Below are 25,332 nucleotides of genomic sequence, written 5' to 3' on the forward strand. Positions count from 1 at the left end.
GAACATTCGTGCTTAAATCTACAGGAGGACTCAAAACGGCAGTCCTTCTCATTGAACTGCCAGCAAACACCCTTTTTGGGCCCCGGCGAGGCTCCAAATGATCCCCCGCCGGAGCCCCCTGGAAAGGACTGCGATGCCGACTTCGGCGCAGCCATCAGCCGCATCCAAAGGCTAATTTCCTTGTGGTCCCACCGTAAACTAGGTCTGACCGCTTTCCTCTGGCGAAACTGCTCGTCATATCGCAGCCAAGCAGTCCCCCCATAAGTCCTGTATGCTTCGCATATCGAATCCAGATAACAAAAAAGTGCTGAGCAGTTGTCCGGGGCTTTCTCCCCCACAACACTGGCCAGTATCACAAACGCCTGTAACCAGTTCTGAAAAGTGCGAGGAATAAGGCGATAACGCCGCCGCTCTTCCTCATCCTTTTTGCTCTCATCCGGTTTAACCTGATCGAGGTTAAACTTCTCCAGAGGGAGCAACAAGAATATCTCAACATATTCATCCTTCCATATTTTCTCCCTGACCTCTTGCTTTAAATGAGCCCCCAACGGCCCATCAAAGCAAACATACACCTCCCCTCTCGCCTTGTCATCTAAACGCACTACATCCACCACAGCAGCGGCTGGGGCAGCGGGAGCCACCACCACCGGCTCCCTAACAACATTTCCACTGGTCGCCGCACTGGTTGCGGTGGCCCCGGCCTCCTGAACCGGCGCGCCAGCCGCTCCCTGCCATACCATGCTAGGGCCCCCCCGCGGCAAATAAACCCCTAACCAAACGCAGCAGCTCGGATGCCACACTGCCTTCACCCCGCACCAGATTCACACCAGGCCCCCCACCAGGGTCACCGGGCACAACGCTTATACCACCAGCACCGCCATCCAAACCCTGCACGCCACTCATCCCACCAGACTCACCAACAACAGCCAAACCAGTCTTGCTAGAAATAGGGAAAACCATGGTCTTACCAGGCTGACTCCGAGAAGTGCCCGAAACAGCCGTCACGTGTCCTCCGCGACGCACTCTGGCCGGTCCGTTGTCGCCAGTGATGTCATCCTCTGCGACGTCGTCCTCCACAATGTTGTCCTCCTCACTGGACCCTGGACCAGGGAGCCCGCCGTCCGGCAGGCTCGACCTGTAGCCCGGTCCGCCCCGAGATATCTCTGCATGCGCTGCGGTGTGGTGCTGCGCTCCGTCAGCCGATCCTCCCCCGATAATCCTGTCGGAGGCCTGCCCGACGACAGCCCCGCGTGAAATCACTGATCCCGCCGTCATCTGCCTGCCGTCCTCTGTCCCGTCTCTGCGCCGTCCCGATCCGGGCCGCCGACTTGGCCCCCTTGCTGTCACTGGAGCCCTATGCTCCGGCATAGGCTCCGCCCCCAGGTGCACCGGAGAGTCCCTTCCCCCTCTCCATGCTCCGGGCTGTGCTGCAGGGTCCCCTGCCGATGAGTCGCGGTCATGTGACCAGGCCGCCGCCCCACGTAACCGCGGCGCCGCCCCACGTGACCGCGCTGCCGCCCCACGTGACCGCGCCGCCGCCCCACGTGACCGCGCCGGGTCAGCGGAGCAGGATGGGCCAAGGGAGCAGGACGGGTTTGCAGGGAGCGCCGGGTCCGGTGAGCGCGCCGCGTCACGTGATCGCGCCGGACCACGTGAGCATGCCGGGCCTGGTGACCGCGCCGGGTCAGGTGACCGCGCCGGGTCACGCGGCCGCGACGCGCGCGTCACCAAAGTGCGCTGAGATCCGGAAACAGGAGGGGGGCCGGCCACGTCCCTCACCGCCCCGCTGCCTTGCTGCCTGCGGCCCGACTTCCGGCCCAGGCCCCGCGATGTCCCGACCTCCAGATCCACCGCCGCCGCCGTCGTGGGTCCTCCGCTGGGGCTCCTTTTCCGCTGCCGGCTTCTCGGGGTCATCTCTGGGCTGAGGCGCTCCGGAGGCTGCGATCTTCGCTGCCGCTTCGGAGGCAGGGGGTCCCATCTTCCACGCCGTCTCCTTCGCTGGACCACCGCTGCAGCTTCTCCATCATCCATCGCTGGCCATGCTGCTCCGCCATCTTCTGCATATGTGCTAGGAAGCTCTCCATCTTCAGGATCCAACGATTCCAGTCACTGTCCAGGTAAGAATGCCCTCCCACCCTTTGACCTGACCTATATACAACCCCCAACAGCACCACCCCCTGACCAATCAACTGACCCCTAGTCCTAACTGCCCCTTAGTTCCACCCCCTGATTTCCCGCTCAAACTACATCCTACATTAACCCCTTACTGACCCTATGGCCTGGCATCCCTCCTAGTCATGCTGCCCTCCCTTGAGCCCCTTTGGGGCAGCAGTCCGGGCTATTCCTTTACGGTGATAACTTAATGATGATATTCTGCTGACAATTACCTAGGAATGTATCCTACATTCCAGTTAGAAAACAGAGTGTAGGTTTTGTTAAGGATAGCCGATGATGAGTGGGGGCACCATACCGTTTCATTAGGATGCTTAACCCCCATGGCAGTTAGGGGCACATGAGAGAATGAGATCCCTATCTATTTGGTATTAGGTCTCTGGATTTGTTCAGTATAGTATGACCATATAGCGTCTGAGCTAGGATTAGTCTAACTATATACTGTGACAATAGGATGTGATGATTTTGGAGCCTCCCTTGCACCCCACTCAGTCCCAGATTAGCTGCACTTTTAGTGCAGCACAGGGAGATAGAGGAAGAGCTATCATTGAGCAGGGGCACCATTTCACTTAATTTAGGTGCCAACCTCCTCGGCAAGGGAGGGACATTAACAGGGCAATTTGGCCAATTCCCACCTCAAATACAATGGTACCTATACCATTGATTATATGTCTGTATGTTATGGGTTTCACCTGTTTTAAGGATATACTAATAAATATGATTTTTAGGTTTTTTTTCTATGATTTTTGAGTCCTTGGAGGCTGTCATGTCCTTGGCAATACATATGCACTGACGCATGCGAGATAGACAGGTTGTACCATTCTCCCTAGAGACCCTTTCTCGGGGCAGTACCCCATTGTCAGAGGAGTGATCTGGGGGTGAACCATCACTCATGGGTTTGGAGGAGCCCATGCAGATAGGGGAAGCACAATCCCACTAAAATCCGCAAAAGAAGATGGTTTGTTTTTTGTGGTAGAGAGGGTCATTTTGTTGGAGTCTGTTCCTCAGGTCCAAAGCAGAAAGGAACATCTGGAACTCGGCTTACCCTTGGTGTGGAGATGGACAATCAGGGTGTGTGTTTGTCTTCCACATGTGTCGCGGGCGGAGGAGGGGACGCTGCGCTCTCCCACTGCTCGGGTCCGGCCGCTGCTGCTGCTGCAGCTGCCGCTGCTCGGTGGTGGCTCGAGCAGTGGGCCGGATCCCGGGGACTCGAGCGGCGTTCCTCGCCCGTGAGTGAAAAGGGGTGGGGATGTGATTGTGGGGATTTGGTTATTGTCCGTGACGCCACCCACGGTTGTGGTGATATTGGTGACACCACCGCTGCCCTGGACGGGGATCCCGGGAGCGGTGACAGGGAGCAGCTTTGATGTTAGTTCTCCTCTCCGTGGGTAGGGGGTTGGTTGTCCCGGGGCCCGGTGATAGGGTAGGGATGGATGGCAGGCGGGTTACGGGGCCTGGTGAGGTGCAGGGTCACGGGGGCAGCGCTGTGCCGCACGGCACGGTGGTACTCACTCAGCCAATGATGAGGACACAGTTCTCGGTAAAACACATGGCTGGATGGACGGGTCCCACAGACGGCTGCGGTGTTGTTTCTGCCGGCAGGTTGATGGTGACTGCCTTTCCCTGCACCTATGTACTGTAAACGGTTCCAATGGGTTCCCACCGGTAACCCGCTCCCCAGCTTGGATGGGAGCTGAAGGAGCCCCTTTTGCCCGCAGGCTCTGGCCCTGGGAACTTTAGCCTTGGCGGTGACTGTGTTTCCCTCTCGGTTGGACTGTTGCCTTCTGTCGGGACTTGGCTGCTGGGAAACCCAGGAGGTTCCCTTGGCTAACGAATTTGGCAAATTCACGGCGACTCCTAGCCTTGCCGGGGTCCGTAAGCCCCTGCCAGATGGTGCTGGCTTCTCTTTGCGTACTGGTCCGGTACCGCCGGGCCACCGCCCGTCCACGGTCTTTACGGTAAGCTCTGATAGGCCACTCCTGCAGACGGTCACCACCGTCTGCCAACCTTGCTGATCCGTCCGGGCCACACACCCGGACCAACTTCAGTCTGCTCACTTGCCACTTTCCTTCCTCTCATTTTCTCCTCTCAAACTGCACTGTCTCCACTCCTCAACTCATCTGCCTGGTTTTCCTGCCTCCAGGACTGTGAACTCCTCGGTGGGCGGGGCCAACCGCCTGGCCCACCCCCTGGTGTGAACATCAGCCCCTGGAGGAAGGCAACAAGGGTTTTCGTCTGACCTTGGTGTGCCTGACCGGCAGTGTGAGGTGTGCTGGTGTTGTTCTCTGTGGCCCCTGGCTTGTCCAGGGCGCCACACATGTAATTCTCGCTTTGTCCTGACAGCAGACGTGGTGTTAAAGAGCAGGACTGAGAAAATTTCTATGTTTGTGGACAGTGGAGCTGGAGTCAGCATGGTGGATGCTCTGTTTGTAAGAACTCATGGGCTTACCTGCAGTATGTTAACTAACCCCATCTCTATCTATGCCATTGACTCAGCACGACTTGCTCAGGGTTGTCTGATACAAATATTACATAGTATAAAACTAAGGGTAGAACTTCTGCATTATGAATTAACTTTTTGCTATGTCCTGGAAGGCCTTCACACTCCCATTGTTCTGAGTCTACCCTGGTTTGTGAAACATAATCCAGTAGTGGAGTGCCAATGCAGGGAAATTGTGGAATGGGGAAAACTACTATATCGATAATTGTTTGAATATTTCTCTCTCTCTACAGTCTCTACGGAGACCTTACCTGCATTTTTGTCTGGGTTTGAGGATGTATTTTCAGAGAGGGGGTGTCAGGATTTGTCTCCCATCATATATATGATTGTCCCATTAACCTGCTTCCTGGAGAAAAACTTCCCAAGTCCAGACTGTATAATGTTTCTGGCCCAGAGAGACAGGCCATGAATGATTACATTGCTGAGAGTCTGGAGAAGGGACATATCAGACTTTCCTCTTTGCCCGTGGTGGCAGGGTTCTTTTTCATTAAGAAGAAAAACAAGGGTCTCCACCCTTGTTTGGATTTTTGGGAATTGAATCATATTACCATCCAAGATTCCTATCCTCTCTCTCTGATTCCGGATTTATTGAACCAAATTGTGGAAACTAAGTGGTTCTCGAAGTTGGACTTAAGGGGGGCTTACAATCTGGTTAGAATCAGAGAAGGGGATGAATGGAAAATGGTTTTCAATACACCTGAGGGACATTTTGAAAGTTTCGTCATGCCATTTGGTCTCACTAATGCCCTGGCAGCTTACCAACATTTTGTGAATTATATTTTCACCATTTGGTGAGCAGGTTTGTGGTGGTTTATTTGGACAATATCTTGCTCTACTCACCTGATATGGAGACACATGGGATACATGAAAAACAGGTATTACAGATTTTAAGAGATAAACTGTATGCCAAACTGGAGAACTGTTCTTTTGCTGTCCAAAATGTACAGTTTTTGGGGTACCTATGGTCGCCTTCAGGTTTTTGGATGGATCCTGAGAAGGCCCATGCTGTACTTGACTGGGATCATCTGAAAAACCTAAAAGTGTTGCAACACTTTGTAGGATATACCAATTTTTATCGGAAATCTATTGAGATCTATTTGGTAATTGTAAAACCTCTCACTGACATGACAAAAGAGGGACATGTTTTTCTTATTCGTCAGACTCTGCCCAGCATGCTTTTTCTTCTTTAAAAAAGATGTTTTTTACAGCACATATACTCAGTCAGCCTGATGTTTTGTAGCTTTTTATCGTGAAGGTCGATGACTCTGAGGTGGGGATTGTGACTGTGTTGTCACAAGGTCCGTCTCCTGGCGTCTTTGGGCCTGCTTTCCAAAAAATTGTCCTCAGCTAAGAGAAACTATGATGTTAGCAACAGAGAGCTCTTGGGAATTAATTTAGCTTTTGAGGAATGGCACCATTGGCTAGAGGGGGCAGTTCATCCCATTATGGTAATCACAGACCATTAAAACCTGTTATATCTCAAGTCTACTAAACATCTTATTTCCAGGCAGGTTAGATCAGCTTTGTTTTTTTTACCTGGTTTAATTTTACTGTCACTTACCGTACAGGGATTAAAAACATCAAAGCAGATGCATTATCCCTGAGCTTCCCGGTGGTAGTGATCATGTGAACTGGGTACCCAGTTTTCAGAAGGGGGTGGTCATCTCCGTCTTGTGCCCAGACCTGTAGGGAGAGGTGTTGGATGCTTAGGGGGACGCACCAGCCTCTTGCCCTTTAGGGAAGTTGTTTGTACCACCCAATTTGCACATTAAACTAATTCGGGAACATCACAATTCTGTACTTGCGGGTTATCAAGGTAGTAAAGCAACCTTGGACCTCCTTACTTGTCATTTTTGGTGGCTGGGGTTGCATTAGCATTTGCGCACGTTCCAAGGTAACGCATACCCATCCATTGGGATCTCTCCTGCTAGTCGCTATCCTGAATAGACCATGGACGCATTTATTTATGAATTTCATTACTGCCCTACCTATGTCTTGGTTTTTATGGTTGTGGGTAGGTAGGTTCAGTAAGATGATGCATTTCATCGCGTTGCTGGTACTTCCAGATGCCAAGCCTCTGGCTCAGGTATTCATCAATGAGATTGTGAAGCTTCACGGGGTTTCTCCCGAGGTGGTCTCAGATCAGGGAACCCAGTTTGATTGCAAATTTTGGAAAGCATTTTGTGCTTGACTGAGGGTGCAGTTGTCTTTCTTTTCTGCCTTCCATCTGTAGCCGAATGAGCAGACCGAGCGCATAAATAACAATTTGGAAACTTACCTTAGGTGCTTTGTCTCCGAGAACCAGGAGGATTGGGCATCTTATTTACCACTCGCCGAATTTGCTTTAAATAATCGGCAGCATGAATCTACAGGCAAGTCACCATTTCTTGGTGCATACGATTTTCATCCGTAATTTGGTTCCCTTAGTGGTAGGGGTGCTCTGGGAGTTCCTGAGGAGGAACGTTTTACCTCATCACTCTTTTGTGTATGGCAAGGGGTTCAGAGTAATTTGAAGCTTATGGCTGACAAAAAATGCTTGCCTGCTGCGGATCTAAGTGTGAAAGACTATGTGTGGTCGTCTACCAGGAATATTGAGTTAAAAATTCCTTCCAGGAAGCTGGGGCCTAGGTTTATTGGACCCTATAAAATAACTGCCGTCATTAACCCAGTAGCGTTTTGTCTGGAGTTACCTCAGGCTCTTAGGATCTACAATCTGTTCCACAGGGCACTGCTCAAAAAGTATGTGGAACCTTTGGAGCCATCCCCCTTGCTGCTGGCCCCAACCATGGTTGATGGTAATTTTGAGTTTCAAATAGCTAAAATTGTTGCGTCTCATTTTCTACATCATTCCCTTTTAAACTTGGTGCACTGCAGGCGTAATGGACCAGAGGAGAGGATGTAGGTCCCATCATCGGATGTGAGTGCTACCATAATAAAAATATGGCTTATCAAACAGATCCCTCCTAATACTCCTAATAGATTAGAAGTATTAAGTAAAAAAGAAATATATTGGATATACAAATTAAATACTTTGAAGCCTATACTGTAATGAGGTGACAGATCTGTTTTACTAATATAATTTTATTATTATAACTAGAAGGTGGCCCGATTCTACGCATCGGGTATTCTAGAATTTACGTATTGTGTAGTTAATGTATGATTTTTGTTTTATATATATATATATATATATATATATATATATAGATGTTGTTGTGTGTAGTTACCAAGTGTTTGTGTAGGGCGCTGTACATGTTCTGGGTGTTGTCTGGGTGTGATGGGGGGTGAGAGCGGTGTTGTTTGTGTGTTGCGTTGTTTGTGGAGTGCTGTGTGTCTGTAGCGTTGTGTGTGTGTTGCGCAGTTTGTGTGTGTGTGGTGTGTTTTGGGGGGAGGTATGTTTTGTGCAATGTGCGTGTTGTGCGGTATGTGCGTATATTTGTGTGTGCAGTGTTGTCTGTGTGTGTGGGTGTCTGTGTAGGGCAGTTGTTTGTGGTTCCCAGTGTGTGTGTGTGGTGTGGTGTGTTGTGCAGTGCGCGCGTGTGTGTGTGTGTGTGTTGGGGGGAGGTGTGCACTTCCCATCGTGCTCCATCCCCCATGCAGCGCACTCCCCATCGTGCTCCATCCCGTATGCTGCGCACCCCCCATCGTGCTCCATCTCCCATCCTGCGCACTCCCAAACGTGCTCCATCCGCCATGCTGCGCACTCCCCATCGTGCTCCATCCCCCATGCTGCGCACTCCCAAACGTGCTCCATCCGCCATGCTGCGCACTCCCCATCGTGCTCCATCTCCCATGCTGCGCACTCCCAAACGTGCTCCATCCGCCATGCTGCGCACTCCCAAACGTGGTCCATCCGCCATGCTGCGCACTCCCAAACGTGCTCCATCTGCCATACTCCGCACTCCCCATCGTGCTGCATCCTCCATGCTGCGCACTCCCAAACGTGCTCCATCCGCCATACTCCGCACTCCCCATCGTGCTGCATCCCCCATGCTGCGCACTCCCAAACGTGCTCCATCCGCCATGCTGCGCATTTCCAAACGTGCTCCATCCGCCATGCTGCGCACTCCCAAACGTGCTCCATCCGCCATGCTGCGCACTCCCAAACGTGCTCCATCCGCCATGCTGCGCACTCCCAAACGTGCTCCATCCGCCATGCTGCGCACTCCCAAACGTGCTCCATCCGCCATGCTGCGCACTCCCAAAGGTGCTCCATCCGCCATGCTGCGCCAGCATCAGCCTCTCTACCTGCAGCATCAGCCTCTCTCCTCCCAGCATCAGCCTCTCTGTCCCCAGCATCAGCCTCTCTGTCTCCAGCATCAGCCTCTCTATCCCCATCATCAGCCTCTCTGTCGCCAGCATCAGCCTCTCTGTCCCCAGCATCAGCCTCTCTGTCCCCAGCATCAGCCTCTCTGTCCCTAGCATCAGCCTCTGTCCCCAGCATCAGCCTCTCTGTCCCCAGCATCAGCCTCTCTGTCCCCAGCATCAGCCTCTCTGTCCCCAGCATCAGCCTCTGTCCCCAGCATCAGCCTCTCTGTCCCCAGCATCAGCCTCTCTGTCCCCAGCATCAGCCTCTCTCCTCCCAGCATCAGCCTCTCTATCCCCAGCATCAGCCTCTCTGTCCCCAGCATCAGCCTCTCTGTCCCCAGCATCAGCCTCTCTGTCCCCAGCATCAGCTTCTCTGTCCCCAGCATCAGCCTCTCTATCCCCAGCATCAGCCTCTCTGTCCCCAGCATCAGCCTCTCTGTCCCCAGCATCAGCCTCTCTGTCCCCAGCATCAGCTTCTCTGTCCCCAGCATCAGCCTCTCTGTCCTCAGCATCAGCTTCTCTGTCCCCAGCATCAGCCTCTCCGTGTCCAGCATCAGCCTCCCCATCCCAGCCTTCCCCAGGATCAGCCTCTGTCCTCTCAGCCTCCTCCAGCACGCCGTGCTCCTCTGCCGACACTCACAGATCCGATCGCATACACTCACACACACCCACACACACCCACCCGATCGCATACACTCACACACACCTGATCGCATACACTCACACACACCCGATCGCATACACTCACACACACCCGATCGCATACACTCACACACACCCGATCGCATACACTCACACACACCCACACACCCCCACCCGATCGCATACACTCACACCCACCCGATCGCATACACTCACACACACCCGATCGCATACACTCACACACAAAGACACACACACTGACGATATTGCACATACGCGCTGATACTCACAACATCCGGGGATATCACATGCTTCTGGCCATGTGATCCCCCGGCAGGTCCTGGAAGCTCACAACAGCACAGTATCGCCGCCGAGAAGCAAGCGATATCCCAGGATGTTGTGAGTATTTGGATGCGATGTGATGTGTGAGGTGTGTGTGAGTGTGATCTGATTTGTGTGTGTATGTGTGTGTGTGTGTGCTGTTATGTGTGTGTATGTTCCGCAGCTGCAGGACCTTGATGTGTGGATGCGATGTGATGTGTGTGTGAGGTGTGTGTGAGAGTGAGTGTGAGCCGGTGTACACTGGTAACTATGATACACATCGGGTAACTAAGGGACCTTAGTTACCCGATGTGTATAATGGTTACCAGCTTTCACGGCCTCCGTCAAGATCCCAGCATCGCAAGGTTATGTCTGGCGCTGCCGGGATCCTGACGGAGCCGGTGTAGAAGCAAGCGATATCCCAGCATGTTGTGATGTGTGAGAGTGAGTGTGAGAGTGAGTGTGATCTGATGTGTGTGTGTACTCACCTGGGAATCGGAGCTCCGTGTCAGTTGGGCCAGAGCGAGCGTGCATTGCGTGAGGGGGGCGGGGCCTGCAGAAAGCCGGGGCGAGAGGCCAATCCGTGTGGGGGGGCGGGGCCATGGCGAGCCCAGCGGCCAATCAGCTTTGTGTCACCGTAAGGACACAATTTCGGAGCATGACAGACAGACAGACAGACAGACAGACAGACAGAATAAAGCGGGCTTTACACACTGCGATATCGCCGGAGTTTTGTCGTTGGGGTCACGGTTTTGGTGACGCACTTCCGCAATCGTTAGCGATATAGCTTTGTGTAACAGCGTTCAGCGATGTAAAATCGTCGCAAAAGCGTGATTTATCGCTAATCGGCTACACGGGTCCTAATTCCCAAAAATCGTTGTTATTTCTTTGTAACTATCGTTGCTCGTTCCTTTCAACATACTTTACGTTACGTGTGACACTACTACAGCGACTTAAAAAATTGTTGCCTCTTGCGTCATCATCGATACGGGCGTGTATGGTGGTTTAAATGTTCAATACGCCTACTTGTTTCCTATTTGCTAACGCATCTGCTCCATGATTGGAGCATAATATATATAATACGCTAGCATCCTTTTTGCGTTTATCCATTTGGTGGGTTCATTTCCTAGGTTCATTTCGTTGGTTTTGGACGTGTCCTGCTGCCTCCGTGTCCGGCGTATAGTTTGGCGTCATTCGTCCGTGAGATAAACTTCGCATGTGAGTTTTTTTTTTTTCTTTTTCTTTTTTTTATTTTGGTTTTTTTTTTTTTTTTTTTCGCAATAATTGTTGAAAATGTGGGTTTTTTTTTTTTAATTTATGTCTTCCTTTGTATTATAACATTTACATATGTTTGTAGTATTAAATAGGGTTTATCATAATTTAGTAAATAGCCTATATCATGACTGTATTTGTGTTTATTTAATACATTACAGTTAGATATATTATATTATCCATTATTGTATGTTATTCAAGATTGCAGGCATCCAAACTTTAAAGTTTAAAAGACGTCAAACATGACTGTGACCAATAAGAATAAGATTCATATTTGTTAAATGTTTATATTGTCAGACCCAAAAAAAATGGTTTCTTATTTAAAAAAAAAAAAAAAAACCAAAACATTTACAAAATTATTCTCTGTTATACAGGCTAAATATGCGTAGTGAGCCTGAAAATGCCGTCATAGCTGCCATGCTTGTAGCCGGAGGAGCCCTTGCACTTGCCGAGGATCATGACATGCGATGCAGAACTAGAAAAAGACGAATTTGGGCACGCAAATGGCTACTAGAGAGACAATGCTATACACACATGCACCTTGTAAGAGACCTACAAGAGCATAACCCACATGACTTTCGAAACTACTTACGCATGTCGGACAGCTCGTTCTCATACCTTTTAGAGAAAGTCCGCCCTTATATCATGCGCAATAATACAGTAATGCGTCAGGCAGTACCTGTAGACGAGCGTTTGGGGGTGACTCTTCGATTCTTGGCTACAGGACGCAGTTTGACTGACCTTCAGTATTCATCAGCAGTGTCCCGCTCTCTACTTAGCTCATTAATTCCAGAGACATGTTTGGCAATAGCACATGCTTTACATGACTACATGCATTTGCCAAATAGTCCTAGTGATTGGGACAAAATTGCAAATACATTCAACCTATTATGGCAATTCCCTAATTGTGGTGGCGCAATTGACGGCAAACACATAAGGATAATGCAGCCACATAATTCTGGCTCATATTATTACAACTACAAGGGCTACCACAGCATTATCCTTATGGCGGTTGTCAACGCCACTTATGATTTTCTGTACATTGATATCGGCATGAATGGGCGAGTTTCGGATGGTGGGGTATTTGAACATACGGAGTTTGCATTACGGCTAAAACAAAATCAACTCCAATTACCCAATAACCAAAATACCATTGGAAATTTAAATTTTGTTTTTTTGGCGGACGAGGCCTTTCCATTACAACGTAATTTGTTACGGCCATATCCACTTACAGGCTTGAATGTAGAAAGACGCATTTTTAATTATCGTCTATGCAGAGCTAGAAGAGTTGTTGAGAATGCTTTTGGCATCTTAAGCAGTAGATTTCGTATCTTTTCCATGCCAATCAACTTAAAACTTGAATCCATTGACAATGTTGTGCTTGCATGCTGTTATTTGCATAATTTTCTCAGAAAAAGAGATGGTCTTGAATATGTTCCACCTGGCTTTGTTGATGTGGAAAATCAAAGTAATGGTGTTGTTGAGCTTGGGGCATGGCGTCAGCAAGTTAACCCACTGGATAATCTTTTGCCACAGCCACCCCTGACACGTAGTATGATGGATGCAATGGAAAACAGAACTAATTATTGTAATTTTTTTAATGGCCCAGGGGCTGTGTCATGGCAGCATGTTTATAATTAATTAATGAGTTTAGGTGCTCATTAAACATGATATTGCATGGTTGTGTTTAAATAATGTAAGTCATATTTTTGAAAATGTTTTTTTTTTAAAACAAATTGCCTTAAGTGTGTAAAGATTATGATTTTTAGTGGAAAAATGTTTATTGTGTTATGAAAGTAAATTGTTTGATGTTACTTAATACAACATTGTGAATATTGGTTTTTTTTTTATTGTGAAAAAATTTATAATCATCACAAATGAATGTATGATTGTAAACAAAATATTTCTTTAGGAAAACATATTAATTTAAATATTAACAAAAAACTATAAAAAACGAATTAAGCATTACAAGCATTCTGTCAATCATTTCTCTCGTATGATAATTAACATTTATTAATATGTTTGTTATTTACATGACAGAAAACATTATGATTAAAACAATATACGCCACATTTCCTTAAATTAAATATTAAACACAGAAAATTTTTTATAAAAACTAAACAACCAACAGAAAAAAAAGAAAAATAAACAGAAAAAATAAAAAAAACCCATTTGCGCATACAAAAATGAGCACATAAGTATTATTAATGTACATTACGGCGACATACAATGTTCAGTTTGTTAACATATCAATAAAGAAACGTCATGACGTCCAAACGTCTAAAGGACCATGTGACACGCCACACTGTGTACCTGCTGATCTAAAGCGAAACTGAAAGAGAAAATGTCAACCAACAAACGTGCAAAGGTCTGGGGCCAAGGGGAGGTCCAATACTTGGTGAAAAGGATGGATGCACTGGACTATATATGTGCAAAGACATATCAACGTCCTATGGCACATAAAAGAAGTGTTGTTAAAAAAATATGCAGGGGCCTGTACCGTAAATTTCATATCAGACGCACATCAACGCAGGTACTGAAGAAATGGGCTGATTTAAAGTACAGGGATAAGGAGAAAATAGAAGAAATTCGAAGTGACCTGGTAGTGATAGCTGGTAAGATAATATTTTCATCCATACATAATATATATATGTGATGTATAATATAAAAACATAACAGTTGTTGTTTTTAAAATCATTAACGGTCTGCTGTGATTTTTTATATCAAAAAATCACATTATTTCTTTTTTTGGTTTTGTTTAATTTTTTTTTTTTTTTCTTTAATGTTAACAGATGTAAATTCCTTGAATAATGAGTCAAGCCAGGCCACTAACAATAATGAAGAAAATGTTGTACAGCAGCTGGCTCCAAGCATGGATTCCAACCGTGAAAATAGCCTACACATTTTAAATGAGGAAGCAGACACCCTTTATTATGATGTTATTTCACCATCATCAGGACATGCTGATGCTGATGTAATGTCAGAAGAGAATATGGAGGACAATGGTAATGATGTGGTTTGCCAAAGTTAGTACAGTGGTAAATATTTTGCTAGATGGATAAAACTCTAACAACATTAACTTATGTTGAAATTAGGTGGGAAAGGTTCAGGTTGGGACATGAGCGCATCATCCGGAGATGAACGTGAAGAACAAGTTGTCAGTAATGGTAAGTTTCATGAGTGTACAACATAATGGTCCATGTTTGTTGTTTTTTATTTTTTTTTTTTTGTAATTTTTTTTTAAAACCAAACTCTACAATATATACCAAATACTGACATTTGTTTTTGTTTTTCCCCAGAAATAGTAACACTATATGATATTTATGTGTCTGCAAACCGACTAAAAGAAGCCTCTGCGGCGCATGATGCCCTAATCCATAAATATATTAATCAACGTCATAAATAAATGATGTTTGTTTAGGATTTTTCTATGTTTAACATGTATGTAGAAAGGTTTTTAAAAGAATATTTAAACTTAAAAATATTTTAAAAATAAAAAATTATACAAGTGCCTAAATGATTCTAAAGTAAAATAAAAATTAATAAAAATTTTATAACAAATGTGCGTAATAGAATCGAAAAATACATTATTTCATATGGCAGGTTTATTGTCTGTGGAATAGTTACACATTTGTTATTTTTCACAAATATGCACGAAATATCAGGCAACAGAAGGAATACAATAATAAAAAAAAAAAAAAATAAAAAAAAAAAAAATATATTAAATATTATAAACTACTTCTTTTTGCGTTTGTTAACCAAACTCATGCGTGACCTACGGCCACGCACACCACCCTTTCGAAGTGGTTGTCTTGATGGCTCTGCTGCAGCTTGAGGATTTTCAGGGGCATCAACAGGATCAACAGTATCAACAGGATCAACAGTATCAACAGGATCAACAGTATCAACAGGATCAACAGGATCAACAGGATCTACAGGATCAACAGGATGAGGAACCTCGCCAATGGCAACATAGGATGAGTCTGTTAGTTTTTTAGCTCTTGCCAAACGTAAGACATCCTGGATTAAACATTGGGCAATGTATTTTTGGTCTGGGGTAAGTTCACGCATTTCATCATCCACGAACATAGCAATACCAGAAAGGGGTGGTCTGTTGTGCTGGTCTAGGATGTTTTGTGCCACTCCCATCAGTTTGGTTACAGCAGTAGTAGTGTTTGCAGGGATGGTTTTTTTTTTCCTTTGCCAACTTTGTGTGTATAACACATTGGATGGGCCTGCCTCAACCAAATCCACATTGGTTAATTGGCTAGCAGGAGTTTCCATTAGGTGTTCTGATGATGATTGTTGACTTGTTGTTGGCTCCTGCAATACAAAAAAAACATGAAAAAATAAAATGTTCATTAAAATATATTTTTGAAATACAACATTTGAATACTTTTACATATATCTTGAAAAGTATACAAATATTCATTTCATCATAATGACAAAAAAAAAAAAACATTGTTTCTGACAAATTAGGACAATAATAAAAATTATACCTCAGATATAGTCACTTCATTGTTAGCATCTGGGGGAATATCACCACCAATATTGAGGCTACTGGTTGATGGCCTGTGAAGCTCCTGGTCCCTTGTGAAATTCAATAAATCAAAATACCAGAGCGTTGGGACGTAGACATCACCAGTGCCAGCACCAGAACGTTTGGATTCCTCTATTTTGTTCAGTTCTTTCTTATAAACTGTGCGTATTGCCTGTATTTTTCTTTTCACGAGATCCTCGGTACCTTTTTGATTAGGATGGTATTTGTCATATATTACAATCATTTTAAGGTACGCATCCTTTTTAAGTTGCCTATTACTGTACTCGGGGGATTTTATTTTCCATAAGGGTGTTTGCGTCTGGTACACCTCTATGAATTCACGTAGGAATTCCTCCTTATTAGTACACATCTGGAAAACATTAAATAGGAGATAAATCAGTATAAACACTGATTTAACATATTAAAAAAAAAACAAAAAACAAAAAAAAAAAAAATCAATAGAGTTAATACTATAACACATATACAGCTGGAAAACATTTAATTGGAGATAAATCAGTACAAACACTGATTTAAAAAATTTAAAAAAAAAAAAAAAAATTTAAAAAAAAAAATATAGTGAGAAAATACTATAACACATACCTTGCTGCAAAGATTCGCAAGTCCAGATGACAGTTGTTTTCAAAAATCACTTGTGCGAGGACAAACGCAAATGGGTAGACAACAGCTGCAAGAATGAACACGCATCTGCGCACATTTATACTACCAACATCCAATGAAAATCAATAGCGCTGATTACACAAATGAGTCGAGGCAAGAAGGGGTGTAGCGAGTTTACAATTCAACTACATCAAGATGCACTTTGTGTGGGGAAACAACGCCCATATCGCCATGACACTTGGAAATCCATGCGGTGAGACCGCTACACAACGATGCTAATGTTCATCATCACATCGGGAAACGAGATAGCTTGGAAGGTGACTATAAAAGAGATTGTGACATGTGACCGTAAGCACACGACTAAAACATGGACACACAGCGATGAACACACATCGCACTAACGAACAGGGCGTGCCACACATACGACGACATCGCGCCCGATATCGCAGTGTGTAAAGTAGCCTTAAGGCAATTATATATATAGATTTTAGTAATAGATTTTTATTTAATTTAATAGTTTTATTCAATTTAATAGATTTTCTTAGTTTTACATTTACTCATTTATATATAACTAGCTGTACTACTCAGCTTCGCCCGGGTTAATAACTGCTATTAACAAAGTAGAATGTATTAACAAAAATGTATTCTGCACACAAAAACGACAAAACAAATAGATATAAATGTAATTATAAAGTCTGTCTCCCCCTCTGTATATATCTCTCTGTCTCTCTATCTCTTTGTCTGTCTGTCTCTTTCCCTGTCTGTCTCTGACTGAAATCTGTCTCTTTCTCCATCTGTCTCAATCTCTTTCCCTGTCTATCTATCTCTGTCACTTTCCCTGTCTGTCTCTTTCCCTGACTGTCTCTTTCCCTGACTGTCTCTTTCCCTCTCTTGCCCTGTCTGTCTCTTTCCCTCTTTCCATCTGTCTCTTTCCCTGTGTCTGTCTCTTTGTCTCTTTACCTGTCTTTGTCTGTCTCTTGCCCTGTCTGTCTCTTTCCCTCTCTTTCCCTGTCTGTCTGTTTCCCTGTGTCTGTCTCTATCTCTTTGTCTGTCTCTTAACCTGTCTCTCTCTTTCCCTGTCTGTCTCTTTCCCTGTCAGTCTGTCTCTTTGTGTCTGCCTCTTTCCCTGTCTGTGTCTGTCTCTTTCCCTGGCTGCATTGTGACACGCCAACAATCCATTTAAGGGCGTGACTGCGCATTCTTCTGAAGTTCTGGCTGCACTGTGGCTCCCAGCTCCATTCGCTTTAATGGAGGCAGGTTTTTTGGTGTATAACTGTAAAGCGCAGGGTTAAAATTTCCCCTCAAAACATAGCCTATGACGCTCTCGGGGTCCAGAAGTGTGAGTGTGCAAACCTTTGTGGCTGTAGCTACGACGGTGCAGATGCCAATCCCGGACATACACACACACATACATACACACATTCAGCTTTATATATTAGATATATTATCATATTATGTTATATTTATATCAATTATCTATATTAATATAACTATGATTTTATATGATTGGTGTTTAATGATTCATTTTTATAATTGAGGGATAGTGTGCATGGTTCAGGGACCCCTTCTGGGGTCCTGTGTGTGGTCATTCCAGCACTGTCCCTCGCACTGTACTTATGCGGGAGGACTTCTCATTTGAAGCTTGTGATTTTTCCTTAACCTGCGCAAACGCAGTGATGTTAGTTCCCACAGTTTGAACTCTTTTAACCCCCACACATTCGTGGTGTGGTTCTTTCCCACAGACCTGAACTCCTGTTACCCCTAACGCATGCGTAATCATGCTTTGCTTTAGCACTCGCTCCCCCTTCTGAGAAAGCCGGCTTTTTGAACTTTCACAGCTAGAACCACTATACTAAGGATTACAAATATATGGTTCACATCAACTCTTGCCACCAATAACTAATATTCTTTAATTCAATTAAAATTCTTTATTCTAACATTCCTTTTGTCTTTTAAACTGAAGAAATGTGTATTGATTATACTCCTTCACGGAGTTTTTCTTCATTGGTTCCCGAGCGGCTTCATCTGTATTTAGCTGCTAAATTGTGCACAACATTAAACTCGTAGGTGGAACTCTCTCTTTATGGACTCTAACTGGGTCTTTTTAGGGCCCTTTTGCAATTTTTTCATTTTTAAACATATTTGTTCTTTTATTTCATTAACTCCTTCCAGTAACTTCATTTGTACGATTGCCATATGCGATCTTCGAACATACACACTGTATAATACAGTATGTCTGCACTAATATCTCAAACGTCTCAACACTTTACCCATAAGGAAATTTTCTGCACGTGGTCTCTGGACATTCACACTGCATACCAATTTTTGCACAACCCTTCACTACACACACGTAATTTTTCATTTTCTTTTTTCCTTTTGATAAATAATACACGATTCAAAGTTATTTATTTTATTCATTTTATTTTTCTATTTTTGTAATATCATCATCATCATCAATTGTTATTATTGTATTTTTCACCACAAGATCCCTCTACCGTTTAACACCCAAAACACCATAATCTTTATTATCTTCCCATTTTTTGCCCTGATTCTCTATATAGGGCTGTGGATAGAGGCTCAAGTGTATCACTATGATCCTCAATAGATTCCAATGTTCTAGACTCCCTTCAGTCTGTAATATTTCCAAAATATTTTTACATTTATTCTCTTTTTTTCTCTTTTTCCTTTTTGTTTTTTTGTTTTGTAATTTTTATATTGTTGCAATATTTGAATTGTTATACTTCCAGGACTTATAAAGTTGCTTTTTAATACTTTATGCTTTAAATCATGTTGCCATTATTTGATCAGTCAATTTTCTCGCCAGTATTTGAAATATAGTGGGTGGTCCTCTGACGTATCTGTATGTATCTATACAGGTTGCTTTTCCTCGGTAGTAGACTGTTGATTTTTCCTTGATGTCCTGATAAAGGAGACAGAGTTCTATGAAATGCATCGACCTGAATAAAAGAATAAAGAGATTAAATAACCAACATCGGTTTATTCTGGTGATAGCGCGGCATACACCCGATGTGTGTCGCCCAAGGTTATGGGGTACTCAGTCCCGGGCAGTGTATAACTGGGGAATGTCACTTTGGTGGCCATTGCCCAGTTCCGTGCCCTGGGTACCTTTTGAAAAGCGGATATTATTTACAGGGGATTGTTGAATAAAGTTTATATGTGACGCCTCTTCAGTTTTGCGGCTAAGTGTAGGGAGCCACTGCTGCACAACGTTCACTACTGAGGCTGGAGTTAGTGGCAGCCTGGATGGTAGGTCCTCCGCAAGCAGGGCCAGGCCCCAGAGGATAGGTGTTGCAGATGGGTGTTGAAAGAAGTTAGGCCACAATGGGAGTTTAGTGTAACTGGTTCTTTTTACTCACTGCAAGCTGGTAACTGGTCACCCGAGGCTGGCTGGTCTTAACTGCAGGTCCGTTTAGTCCCAGTGCTGGTTTAGTGAACTGGTGGCTTCTTTCCCCTGCACCCATCTTTGGTTGGTGGGTCCCCATGGTGTGAAGCGGCTGGGAATCCCCTCCTGTTGTCTTCTTCAGCAGTCCATATGACGGTAGCGTGAACCCTGTGGGGTTGACGTCTCTGGTCCTGTCCCCGATTCTCCCTTTGCTACTGAGTCCCGAACTTCAAGGTCAGTGAGGTCCTTGATGGTCTCTTCACTGTGCAGATTTTATTCTTCACTGTGCAGATTTTATCAGGTCTGCCTGGAGCTTTTGCCTATAATAGAAATAACTGTGGAAAAAGAAAGCGCAATAGGGTCCTACCCCAATAAGGAAGGGGTTAATTAACAAAATTAAACTCACCTATAGAAGTTGTGCCAGTCACAACTCTTATATAAGCATGTACACTCCAGGTCAAGGCTGCAGTCCCAGAATTGGCAGATAGCAGAAAGTAATAGGGATGGATTTTCAGCACCGCGCCAATGACTAAAAAGGATTGAAGATAGGATTATTGTTACTTTATTTTCAAGCACAGGTCAACACGTTTCAGGAGTCTCAGCTCCCTTCATCAGGACAAACAGACAAAAGTACATAAAAAAAAAAGTCAAACATCAAAAAAAATCTTTTGCCTGTTTGTCCTGATGCAGGGAGCTGAGACTCCTGAAACGCGTTGACCTGTGCATGAAAATAAAGTAACATTAATCCTATCTTCAATCCTTTGTGGTCATTGGCTGGGAAGTTACCTGAATGATGTCACAGCTGATTGGGGCTCTGTCTCTGCCTGCAGTTACAGCATACGGACATATTCCATTATCACACACTGAAATTTCAGATGTAGCAGTGCTGAATCATTGTGGGACCTTATTTACATTGGACCTGCTTGAGTGTTTTGGGGCTAAATAAAGTGGTGAAAGAGTGTGTTTTTGTCTTTTATTCCAAATAAAGGATTTTTGTTTGTGTTTGTCTTTATTTCTTTTCACTTAAAGATTAGTAATGGAGTATCTCATAGACACAATACATTACTAATCTAGGGCTTAGTGGCAGCTGTGGGCTGCCATTAATCCCTTATTATCCAGAATTCCACCGCACCAAGGCAATCGGGAAGAGCCAGGTAAAGTGCTCAGATTGTCGCATCTGATGGGTCTGATTGTCGCATCTGATGGGTCTGATTGTCAGGATTGTCGCATCTGCTGGATGCAACAATCCTGGGCGGCTGCAGGCTGCTATTTTTAGGCTGGGGTAGCTCATGGGTCTCCTCACCCTCAGAATATCAGCTCCCAGCTATCGGGTAAAATTGAGGGTGACTGCACGCTGTTGTTTTTAATTATTTATTTAAATAATTAAAAAATAAAGCCGGCTGCGGTTCCTCTTAGTTTGATACATGGCCAAGATAAGCGCACGGCTGGGGGCTGCAGCCTGTAACCATGGGCTTTATCTGTGTTGGGTATTATAATAAGGGGGGACCCTACAACAATTTTTTTATTTATTTATTTTAACTGTACGATAGACCCGAAGACAGGGTCTGTGATTAAAAGCATCAGAACGCTGTGACTCAGCATAGGGGATTGTCTGACTGCAACCAATCACAGATGCCGATGGACAATGATAGCAGAGAATATGCATAACGCCTAATGAGTCACCCCAGAAGAAGAATGAGAGGCCATGGGAGCAGCTACAGCCACGTCAAAGGCTTGGTAAGTATAGCGCCACTTGCTTTATTATTCTTTTGTTTATTTTACCTTTATTTTTGTATTACCCAAGTGCCGGATCCAGATCACTAGCCAGAATTCAATGAGAATTCCGAGCCTGGGCCCAGCCCTCGGGTACGTTTGAAATTGTGTGGATCCGACTTTTACAGTCTGGGTCCGACCATCAATACTTACCGTCCAAATCACACACTTGCTGTTAGCTTGCTATATCCATGCATGGGCACATATACTATATACCGTATTTTCCCGTTTGTAATATGCACACTTTTTTACCCCAAAACTGGGGGAAAAATGGAGGTGTGTCTTACAAACTGCATATGGCTTACCGAGGTGGCAGTGGTGGCACAGGTTCAGCGACATGGAGGGCTCGGAGGGGAGTGTCACTGCACTGGAGCAGCTCAAGAGAGTCAGTGTGTGGCAGCGGAGGGTCAGCAATACTGCGGGCTCGTGGGATGTTGCGGCGAAAGGCGCCATTGATCTTTGGGCTGCTTTAAATCGCCAGTGATTGACGCGATGGACTTAAATAAAATGGGTGTTGAGACCAATCTCCTCAGCCATTTTCTTAAAGTCCATTGCGTCAACGGCTGCCAATTCAACGGAGCCTACAGTCTGCCGGCAGTTTAATGGAGCTTGCCATGAGCCCACAGTATCGCAGTCCCTCCGTTGCCACACACTGGCCCTCTTGGGTCGCGATACCTCCTCCTCCGAGCCCTCCGGGAGATCAATGGTGCCCGCCGCTGTGACACCCCACAAGCTTGCAGTATTGCCGACCCTCCGCACACTGGCCTTCTTGAACTTCGACACCCCCTCCTCCGAGCCACTCCACCACCGCCGCTCCTCCCTGGTGAGCTAATATAAGAGTCACTAGGATTATAAGATGGGCCCTCATTTTAACAGTAAATTTATTTTTTCCCATTTTCGGCCTTCAAATTTGGGGTGTGTCTTATAATCCAGTGCATCTTATAAAATAAAACATATGGTATATATATCCTGTTTCTTTAACAGTACCTACGATTAAGGACCTTGTCTGAAACATGTCAGCTGTTTCTGTATTTTTACTCTTCATGCTTAATTGTTTAAATAAATGAGAGTTTTACTATCATTGGTGGTGGACACGAACTTCCTTTTTTTGTTTGCATTCCCTAGATGTCAGTCATGTAGATCCGTGCATCTATTTCGCAGTCCGGCCATTCGTTACTGTGATATGTACATTACTAGTACCTTTGGTGAGCTGTTTATTTTTCTTTTTTCTCTGCTTTTGCTCATCAGTATATGTCAGGGCCGGGAGGACTGGTGGGCCCAGGAGGTGGATCCACTGGACCATGCACCCCACCGGAGGGCAGGGTACACAGCAGCCGGGGCACTGGCGTGGCAGGGACAGGTATAACCAGGTCACCAGGGTCACGGAGTTCTTTAGGACAATACAGGAAACAGGCACAGGTACCCGATAGCAAAGACAAACAGTAACAGGGCACAGCACAAGGGGACCTGAGCACCTAGCTCAAAAGACAAGCTTCAGGACACGTTGATCAGGCGCCGCCCACATGGAAAGGCCAGTCTTATATACCCAGCACAGCCTCATGTCATTTCCTGCTGCAGGTGTGCTGGGCCTATAAGACCAGGAGAGTGGGCGCGGCCCGGTCCTATACAGAACCATGTGGCTAAGACTCAGAGTCAGACTCCTGAGACCAGGAACAGGACTCAGGGGAGCATGAGCGGGAGCGGCAGGCGTGACCGGCGGACATGTGAACTGGATCAGTGGGCAAGGAGCGGTGGTGCGCTGGCGAGGCTGGATCAGTGGGTACGGAGCGGTGGTGCGATGCAGGTGCGACTGGATCAGTGGGTACGGAGCGGTGGTGCGATGCAGGTATGATTGGATCAGTGGGTATGGAGCGGTTGTGCGATGCAGGAACCGGCTCAGTGGGTAAGGAGGGCTGCCGGGACACCGGGAGCGTGACAGTATACATGGTTGGAATCAGTGTCTACATTATTCTACTCTCAGATTAGATGGAAAATCATTGTATGTAATGCAACATTTTGAGAGGCACTTTTTCTTTTATATTTCCCTCTCCGAATTGTAAATTGCTGTGGAATATGTTGGCACTATAGAAATAAATTATTATTATTATTATTATTATTACTGGTGTTTGTACATTTATTATAACATATATTATTGTATACCCCAGTTAATAATTGCAAGTTCTAATTATTTTTATCATTCTTGGATTGGAACAACCACTCATCTCTCATAGCTTGTAAAACAGTCACACTGTGAACCTGGTAATTTTCTGCTATCTTGTGCACTTTGTACTCTTTGCACAAACAGCATTTGTACTTTTTGTTCTTTCTGAAGAAAAAAAAAATTAAAACAAATAGAGATCTTGTGACGTGGAAGGCAGGGAACCATATATACAATGCAAAAATGTTACTATACATTTGACAATTTTTTTTTCACTAGAACTACGGTAGCAAGCACATATCATCATGGCGTTCCACTTGTACAAGAACATGGCATTTTCATTGATATATCAAAAGTATATGGTTCCAGTTTCTAATGAAATTACCAATATGGTTTTATCCTATGTGAAAGGAAAAGTAAGTATAATAAGAAGGTAGGCTATTGAATTAAGGATTGCAATCTAATTTATCCTTTTCAGTTCATCAGACGTCTGTTTTACTAAATACTAGAATAATAATTCAAGGGCATCCTTTCTTTGAACTCTGCACTAGTGATGAGCGAGCATGCTTGTCACTACTCGGTACTCGCACGAGTATCACTGTACTCGGGCTGCTCGGCGGGGACCGAGTAATCTCGCGATACTCGTGCTTTACTCGTGGTCTTCATTTCTGCATGTTGGCGCTCTTTTGAGAGCCAGCCCTCATGCAGGGATTGGCTGGCAGACCACTGCAATGCCACAGCCCTGTTAGTTGTGGAATTGCAGTGATTGGCCGGCCTGCACAGCGTCACCGAGCCTTTATACAGGCCGGCGCGCTGTGCTCTGCTCACAGCTATTCTGACAGTCAGTGCAGGGAGAGGGTCGCTGATTCAGGGAAAGCTTTGCGGCCCTTTATAGCTTTTTCAGTTGCAGGGCTGCAAACAGTGTGACCAAAAGTCCTTCTCAGGACTATTCTAGTTGTATACAGGCAGGCAGGGTATAGCCAGGTCGGCGTACAGTAGCAGAGTCCTTCTCAGGACTATTGTTGCTATATACAGGCAGGGTATAGCCAGGTCTGAATACAGGCTAGTGACCAAAAGAGTCCTTGTCAGGACTATTGTAGCAGTATACAGGCAGGCAGGCAGGCAGGGTAGTGGTGACCGTATACCAGCCTTCATATCTGGGGCTGGTGTACACAGTGTAAAACAGTCCAGATAGTGTCAGACTTCTCAGTAATTGTCGCTCCTAAAAACCAGTTAGGTTCTTATTGCGTCCGTGCTTGCATTTAAAAACAGCACGTGTGTGGCAGTCGGTGGCAGCGTACAGGTGCGCGTTTTGCACAAACTATTATATAACGCACAAGTCTAGTGTATAATACACGTCAGTCAGCAGTGTCTGATAGTGTCAGACTTCTCAGTAATTGTCGCTCCTAAAAACCAGTTAGGTTCTTATTGCGTCCGTGCTTGCATTTAAAAACAGCACGTGTGTGGCAGTCGGTGGCAGCGTACAGGTGCGCGTTTTGCACAAACTATTATATAACGCACAAGTCTAGTGTATAATACACGTCAGTCAGCAGTGTCTGATAGTGTCAGACTTCTCAGTAATTGTCGCTCCTAAAAACCAGTTAGGTTCTTATTGCGTCCGTGCTTGC

General features: G+C 45.4%; 1 protein-coding gene across 1 annotated transcript in view; it reads left to right on the plus strand.

The window, feature by feature from the left end:
* The first annotated feature begins 24,009 nt into the window (after window positions 1-24,009).
* The window catches only part of LOC142245931 (uncharacterized), a 52,785-nt gene continuing 51,462 nt past the window's right edge, over window positions 24,010-25,332 (plus strand). Inside the window, exon 1 of the mRNA XM_075318939.1 lies at window positions 24,010-24,120. Coding sequence (XP_075175054.1) covers window positions 24,010-24,120 — 111 coding nt within the window. The remainder of the gene's footprint in view (window positions 24,121-25,332) is intronic.

The sequence above is a fragment of the Anomaloglossus baeobatrachus genome, chromosome 7, assembly GCF_048569485.1.
Source record: "Anomaloglossus baeobatrachus isolate aAnoBae1 chromosome 7, aAnoBae1.hap1, whole genome shotgun sequence".
NCBI lineage: Eukaryota > Metazoa > Chordata > Amphibia > Anura > Aromobatidae > Anomaloglossus > Anomaloglossus baeobatrachus.